General features: G+C 55.0%; 1 protein-coding gene across 2 annotated transcripts; it reads left to right on the forward strand.

Moving 5' to 3' along the window:
- Nucleotides 1-67: 67 nt before the first annotated feature.
- Tmed3 (transmembrane p24 trafficking protein 3) lies at nt 68-6,294 on the forward strand. 2 transcript variants are annotated; one of them, XM_003461463.5, is made up of 3 exons: nt 68-354; nt 611-859; nt 5,105-6,294. In XM_003461463.5, the coding sequence occupies exons 1-3, from the start codon at nt 193-195 to the stop codon at nt 5,339-5,341; spliced, it is 648 nt and encodes a 215-aa protein (XP_003461511.1). In that variant the 5' UTR covers nt 68-192; the 3' UTR covers nt 5,342-6,294. The 2 variants fall into 2 exon arrangements, with proteins under 2 accessions (XP_003461511.1, XP_063105857.1); XM_063249787.1 differs by lacking the exon at nt 5,105-6,294 and adding an exon at nt 1,218-1,253.
- The last annotated feature ends 1,412 nt before the right edge of the window (nt 6,295-7,706 follow it).

Below are 7,706 nucleotides of genomic sequence, written 5' to 3' on the forward strand. Positions count from 1 at the left end.
TGCGCCCAGAGGCTCTGACTCCACCCCCCTCACCGCGGGAGCTCGCCCGGAGCTGCGAGCGCGCACCCGCGCAGTTGTCCAGGTCCCGCCCCGCGCCTGCGCACTGGCACCCGCCTTCCCGGAAGCGTCGCAGCAGTGCCACGTCTTCCCGCGCGCTCTCCTGGTGCGGCCCTGCAGACCCAGCTGAGCATCATGGGCCGCGCCCCTCGCCCCGCCGCCGCTCTGCTCCTGCTCCTGCTGCTGCGTGCCGAGCGGCTGCAGGGCGCCGAGCTCACCTTCGAGCTGCCGGACAGCGCGCGGCAGTGCTTCCACGAGGAGGTGCAGCAGGGCGTGCGGCTGTCGCTCGACTATCAGGTGCAGGCGGGTGACCCGGGGTGAACCTCCTGTTTCTCCCTTTCCTGTTCTCCTCCTTCCTATTCGTCCTTCCTTCTTTCTTATTTGCAAAGAAAAACCTTTGGAGAAGGCAGCTGTGGATTCAAACTCAGCCCTACCACTTGGAAGCAGTGTGGCAAAAACTAAGTGACAGGAGTCTGTGGTATCCGACCTCAGTGCATGGTCAGTATGTATGTGTTGGTTGTCCCTCAGTGACAGTTCACTGTCTGTGTGTCAGGTTATCACCGGAGGCCACTATGATGTCGACTGCTATGTGGAGGATCCCCTGGGCAACGTCATCTACAGGGAAACCAAGAAGCAGTATGACAGTTTTACCTACCGCACTGAGATCGGGGGCGTTTACCAGTTTTGCTTCAGCAATGAGTTCTCCACCTTCTCGCACAAGACCGTCTACTTTGACTTCCAGGTGGGCGATGAGCCCCCTATTCTCCCAGACATGGGGAACAAGGTCACAGCTCTCACCCAGGTGAGTGAAACCCCAATTCTTAATGACGGCCACATGTCCAGCCTAAAGGACCTGGTTCTTCCCATCTCCCAAGCTGTTCTTTAGTCCCCAAGCATCCAGCTTCCCTCTGCATCATTCCCATCAGTCTGTCTTTCATGCCCCTTTCAGAGTCCTCAGGTCCTGTGCCTCTGCTTGTGTGACATGCCTACCACAGAGACTGAAGCCAAAGTCTGCTGTGCAAGGGCAGTACAGCTGCTGTGGCACAGCCCAGTGTCAGTGCATTCACAGTAGAAGGTTTTCCTTGCTCCTGATAACCTAGAGAGACTGGTGGGGGCTTTCCAACATGGCTTGACTCTTACCTCATATTTCTGCCCTGCAGGACTTCAAGATTCTCTGCCTGTAGCCACAAAAAGGAGGGAAGAACAAGAAAGGTCTTCAAGTAGTCACATGTGTCACTTCTCGGTCCCTTTGGGCAGGTGAAATGGTCCCAACTGGCAGTGGCCTCTCAGCAGCAGCTCCACACTGTGGTGCACTGTGGACACTGCTGGAGCTCAGCCAGCCACCTCTGTACCTGCCTGCTCTGGGCTCTGCCAGGACCAGACCCTGCCATCCTTGTCATCTTGCCTCCTACTTTTAATCATCCCTCCTTCCTCTCTATCTTTAGGCCCAAAGTTCTGGGGGCTAGGGCCCTGGAATTTACCTTGGATCCTCCCTGTGCAGAAGGTGTGGTGCTAAAAACAATTCACCAGGTGTTGAGTGACTGTCAGGGCCCTGAGAAACCTGTATGGCAGGATCAACTGGCCCTAGCTGTGTTTGTTCAGAGCCAAGGCCAGGGTGATTGGAGGCCCTGGAGGCTGGGTCACGTCTGGCTGCCCTCCAGGGTGGCCTTGAGTCCTGCTCCTCTGTGGCCTGGGGCATAATCATGGCATCATTGGGTTGCCAGGTCTTCCCTCTTCCCTGAAGTTAAGGCATGTAGAGGTGCCCTTCTCCCTCTGTACTGGCCATTGTGGGAGTGTCATCCTTGGTGGCAGGTGACTGCAGATGGCTGGTGGGACTGGTTGAGTAAGAGTGTCCAGCTGAGGGTAGGGGCTGCATGTAGCATTCAACGCAGCCTGCACGTGGAAGATGCTGCAGGTCCAAACTGAAGACAAAGTCCTGTTGAATCTGCCCTAGCCAGGCTAGGTGGAGAAGGGTGTGAGGAGCGAGGTGTGTGGAGAATTCTCTCCTGGAGTCTGAGCTTTAGGGTCTGACTCTGCTGCAAGGCAGATTGGCCCTGTCACATCCCGCAGCACTTCCCTGCTCCTGCCTAGCCTCAGGAGAGGCATCTCTGCTGCTTGCAGGCCTTCATGCCACCTGCCTACGGGGCCTGAAGTGCGGTGGGATTGGCCTCAGCCCTGTGGGAGGTGGCCTTGCTGGCCAGTTTGCTTGTGGCGCTGTTGCCAGGGCGGAGCTTGAGGGGCCAGGGGTCTCAGGAGGTCTGATCCATGTTTGCAGGAGAGCCGACAGGCTTCCTGGCAGAGTCAGCTGCAGACTTGCTGGGACTGTGTTGGTCATGGGGCAGGAAGGCCTTGACCATTTTTTTGGTCATCTGGGCATGGGTCGCCTTTTAGCCCGTGACTGCTGTCTCCATAGTCCTTGAAGCAGGCTGGGGAGTCTGCCTGACTGTTTTGTGCTACCAAGGGAAAGAGGTCTCTTTCTGACTCGTTCTGACAGGGTCCCAGCAGATGATGAAATAGCAGGCATTTGTGCTTGGGGCATCTGTGACCCCTTCGATAAGCTGCTGCCTCGGGGTTTCTTTGGGGTGTGAATGTAGTCTGGGAGGCCTCCAGGGCAGCAGGGCCAAGAAGTCGCAGGCCAGCACTGCTGTGTCCTAGCCAGGACCCACATCTCTGGACCTGAGGCTCTGGGCTTGCAGAAATAAAACGCACGTGTATGTACGTATGTGTATACATACATGTTTATATACATATGCATATGTGCACAACAGGCATGCTGGTGCGCACGTTTATCCCTCCCACAAATGGCAGGAGGCCTCCTTTGTTGTCGACTCCCCTGATCTCAGCACCCCAGATCTGCTTCTCCCTGATGTGGTACCCAAAAGTGGGGGTCTCATCTCTGGCAGGACTGAGGTGACCTGGTGATTTCCAGGCCTGTGCTGCTGGTGCTTCTGAGACCTGGAGCGCCTCCCGCCCCCCTGTTAGGCTGCAGCTTGTGCTTCCTGCGCCTGGTTCTCTTCCCCTCTGGTAGGATCGGCTGCTTTCTCCTGGGGGTTCCTGCAGCTCTGCACACCCCTCAGGTGAGTGCTTCCATTTTTCACTACAGTTGGTCTGCTTTTCCTTTTATCTGTGAATGACTGTCTCGCTGAGTCTGGCTTCCCCAAACCTCACACCTGGAAGTGCCTGGAAGACAAGCGGCGTTTAATGAGGTTTGAATGAACGAGTGGACCTGAGCCTGGTTGGAAACGCCTGGAGCCTCATGTCTCTGCAGCCACAGCCCCACCTGCTGTGCTGGTCTCCCAGGATCTCTGGGTGGTGTATGTCTGGAGCGAGTTTGCCTTGCCTTTTGCCTGTGTCCAGGTCATACCTTGGTCCTTGGGGCTCTGACACACCTCCCCTTGACTCACCTGGATGCAGGTTTCCAGAGCCTGACCCCACAGCGCAGCCTCTTCTTAGTTTCTTCCCTGCTCAGGCCCTACTCCATCTCTGTGACAGTGATGTGCCGTGGTAGGCCCTGGCATGGTTATCGAGGGACCAGGCGGCAAACTCACCATCTGGCTGGTCTGCACTGAGGACCCTATCTGGCGGTTGATATTTGTAGTCAGCCCTGTGTCAGGAGCCCTTCAGGATCATCTGTTCCTGTCTCAGTGTCAGACATCTGTAGTCCCGAGAGGGTCACGTGTGGTATATGGTAGGTATTCGTGACACTCTAGAAGCTGCTGAGAAGAAAGGTACAGGTTCCCTTAGAGGTCACATCAGAGCGCACCTGGGCTCCTTTTCACTGGGTTTTGCTGGTGCCCCATCCACCCTTCAGATCATGTTGCTTTTCTATGCAGGTGACATTGTCTCCCCCCTCCCAGCCACAGTCAGCAGAGGGCCAGCCACAGAGGAAGCCCTGGCTTTGGTAGCACAGAGGCTGACAGTGCAGCTCCTACAGGGCCAGAGGAAAAGGTGCCAGCAACTTGAGAAAAGGCAGCCTGGTGAGAAACAGGTTCTGCAGCTTCTCATGCGTGCACTGTAAGCAGGTTGCCTTTGAGACTGGGTCTGAGGTACTATGGGTGCAGTGCGTAGTAATGTCTGCAGTCTGGCGTCATGGCTGGGAAGGATTGCATGCCGGCGGCTTCCAAGGTTTCAGGGCCATGGTGTTCTCATTGTCTGCTACTGAGTGATTCCCCTGCCCCCACACACAGCTGGCTGCCTACTCATCTCCCATGGCCGTGGGCAGTGGACATCTCGGTACACCCTCTCCAAGGTCCCATGAGGCCAGGCGGGGCTCTGCGCTGAGGCCCTGGGGAGCAGTTGCTTCATGCTCACAGGGTGGTTGCTAGCCCCACAAGTGGCAATTCCCTGGCTGGCTGGAGGAAGCTGCTTTGTATGAGCAGAGGCCTCGGGGTTTCTGGGTGTGGAGTGGGGCTCTTGGGGCTCTGGTTGGCGTTTTCAGAGTCCGCCTCTTCACACGGTATTTTAACAGAAACAGGAGGTAGGGTGTGAACACAGGTGTGTGTGTGTACCTGTATGTTCATGTGTTTGTGACATGAGAAGAGGACTCCTTTCCAGTCTGCATTAATGTGTAAAACCATAGGCATCCATTACACAACAGGGAGGGAGAGGCAGAATCTGAATGCTTGAGGTCTGCTTCATTCTGCTGCAGTAGTCCTGTACCCCGGCCATTTATGTGACCAGTTCCAGCCTCAGTTTCCCCATCAGCACATCAGGTGCATAGCTAGTATTGCTTAGCAACAGGGGCAATGACCTGCATGTCTGTGCTTTACAAGGATTAAATAAGAAGGAAGGTAGTGCTCACCAGCATGGTCTCAGGACACAGCCCAGTCAGGTCCTGACCTGTTCCCTTGCCGGTGTCACCGGCAAGTCTCTTGCCCTCTCTGTGCCTCAGGTGCACTTTCTCCTCATGGTACACAGGACTGCTAGACCCTTTGCACAAATACCACGTTAGCACTCCCAGGGCTCCCCTGATATCCATAACAGTGGGCCGCGGGCAGGCATTCCCCATGTCTCAGCCAGCACTGTGACTGCCATGTCTTCCACCCAGATGGAGTCTGCCTGTGTGACCATTCACGAGGCCCTGAAGACAGTCATCGACTCCCAGACTCACTACCGGCTCCGGGAGGCGCAGGACCGAGCCCGAGCTGAAGACCTCAACAGCCGAGTGTCTTACTGGTCCATCGGTGAGACGATCGCCCTGTTCGTGGTGAGCTTCAGCCAGGTGCTGCTGCTGAAAAGCTTCTTCACAGAGAAGAGGCCTGCTCACCGTGCGGTCCACTCCTAGCCGAGACCTCGGGCTGGAGCAGCTTCTAGGTGCCAGGCTTCTGCACACCACATCCTCGCACCCCACCGAGAGCCCAAAGAAATCAGTGGTCTCCTGGCGTCGCGTGCATTCTCTGTGCAGTGCTGACTGGAAGGACCTTTTACAGTCAGGCAGGGGTCACGCCTTGGGAGGGCAGTGGGTGCACCTCGGGGCCCCTCCTGGGGCCTCCAGCACCACTTAGGGGTTGGCTTCTGCTCCATGGTGCCTTGGTTCTCTGGAGAGCTGTGGAGCTCTCCCCTTTGGCCTTTCCTCTTGTGAGACTGCACTGAGGAAGCCGGGCCCTGAAGCAGCCACACACATCCACCTATCCTGGGCACAGCCATGTCAGCCATACAGGCAGGACCCAGGTGAGGAGTAAGCCTTGGCCGGCCCTGCATCTCTCAGGTGGGGCTGGGCCAATAAAAGACACCTGTGAGCACCTACATGGGTGTGGCTTCTTCCTGTTCCCAGAAGAGCTTGGAGCCCTAAGGGGAGCACAGGATGTGCAGACACAGGGCCAGTAGGTGCGGACCGGGCCGGTTCAGTCACTCCTCCCAGACAGGAATGGGGACCGGAACAGGAAGGCTCTGCTCTGTCAGTCACCAGCCCTGCCGTGGGAATACCCCTGCCCTGTGCCTCACCGCCCACTGGGCCTTGCCACTGACCAGACAGAGCCCTCCCTTGGGTTTCCATGCAGGACCACCTCCCTGCGCCAAGAGGGAGGAACGAACTCTCTTTGTCCGAGGTCTGGAAGGACAGTGTGCCGCCTTCTACATGACACCTGCTGAGAGGCCTGACACCGGAGCTGTCTGGCAGGTGCTTGGTAGTGCACTGGGGGAAAGAGGTCCGAGCAGGCTTTAGTCCCCTGCGCTATGGAAAAAAAAAAAATTAATTAAAAAGTAAGAGCAAAATAAACTATCCCAAGACATCCATAACCTGATTGACTTGATTGGAAGATAGACACTGCTTGTCTTCCATGTGCTTTTACAGTGTTTCTTTCCTGTCTCCTGTTGTAAAGTTAAACACTGGGTAGATAGAAAAGACTGTTAACTGTCCAGAGTAGAGTGGAAGGCACTGTGGAGTTCCTGTGTATCCCGTCCACCCCTTGGCGATCCACAGGGCACGGTCCTACTTTCAAAGCCCCTAACTTCCCACTACCCCCTCCCCCTGCCCAGGGAACCTCCTGCCTGGAAGAGGTATCTCAGCCACTGAGAAGGTTGCACACAGCATCACTCAAAGCTCCTGATGTCACTGTTCACTGTTTCATGGGAACAAAAAAAAAGAATTGCTGGTGACTTCCTGTTTTATTTATATAACTATCATTCATCCATAAAAACACAGACTGGTGGGGAAATCCTGCCCCAGTCATTGAGTTAACAGGTAAGGTTTACATAAACTCATTTCTGTGGGGGATAAGGTGCTAGGGACTGAGTGGACCCAGGGCCTTCTCAGCTCAGAGCAAGGCACTGAGTGCTGAACCTTTGTCTTTGAATTGAAGAGGGACAGGGAAAGATGGAAACTTGTGAGCTTGTATTTATGGATGATGGTAGATGTTAAACCATGTGATCATTAGATGGAGAGATGTGACTTTTAAAATTTCAAGCTTAAGTTCAACCTCCAGTACCACCAAACCCACCCCAAAACAAAAAACTTTCAAGTTTAAAATATGCCAGAAATTATTTCCTTCCCATTCATGATGAAAATTGTAGACATCACCTTAGAAATGTCAAGTGTTTATGTATCTCTTGGAGGGTATTCAAGAAGAAAGGGTGCTGCTTTGTTCTTGTTGGTTTGAACCAGATGTGCCCCAGAGCCTCTCGTAGTCATGGGAGTGGCTTTGGGGAGGGCTTGGGTCACAAGTGGGATACTCACCGGAGGGTTAGACCATTTAAACTCGCCGTCAAGAGGCAGGACTTTGTGGCAGAGCCAGGGTCCCTGGAGGTGTAACTAGGACGGGTGCACACCTTTCCCTGCTGCCTCCCTTCTCTCCACTTCTTGGCCACTGAGAGGAGCAGCTTTCTTCTGCCTTGCCTTTCTACCCTGCCAGCTGTGCAAACACTGAAACTTCAAAATGTGCACCAAAATAAAGCTTTGCTTTAAGCCCTGGGTTTTAGTCATTTTTGTCCCAGGGAGGAGATGACAGCTCTGTTCTCAGTTTCCCTGGGAGCTCCACTCCCCTTAAGTCTGGGCACCTTGGTGGGAAGGGATGTTGAGTACTGGCATTTGAGTGGGGGCACTGGATCGGGCCTCTCTTGGATTCGAATCCATGTCTACCACATGCTGAATGTGCCATCTCAGGCAAGGTGCTGAGCTCCGGGCCTGTTAGGTGGACTCAGCAGTATTCCAG

Source organism: Cavia porcellus, unplaced genomic scaffold (genome assembly GCF_034190915.1).
Source record: "Cavia porcellus strain 051 isolate PalLab524CR breed Dunkin Hartley unplaced genomic scaffold, mCavPor4.1 scaffold_6, whole genome shotgun sequence".
In the NCBI taxonomy this organism is placed as follows: domain Eukaryota; kingdom Metazoa; phylum Chordata; class Mammalia; order Rodentia; family Caviidae; genus Cavia; species Cavia porcellus.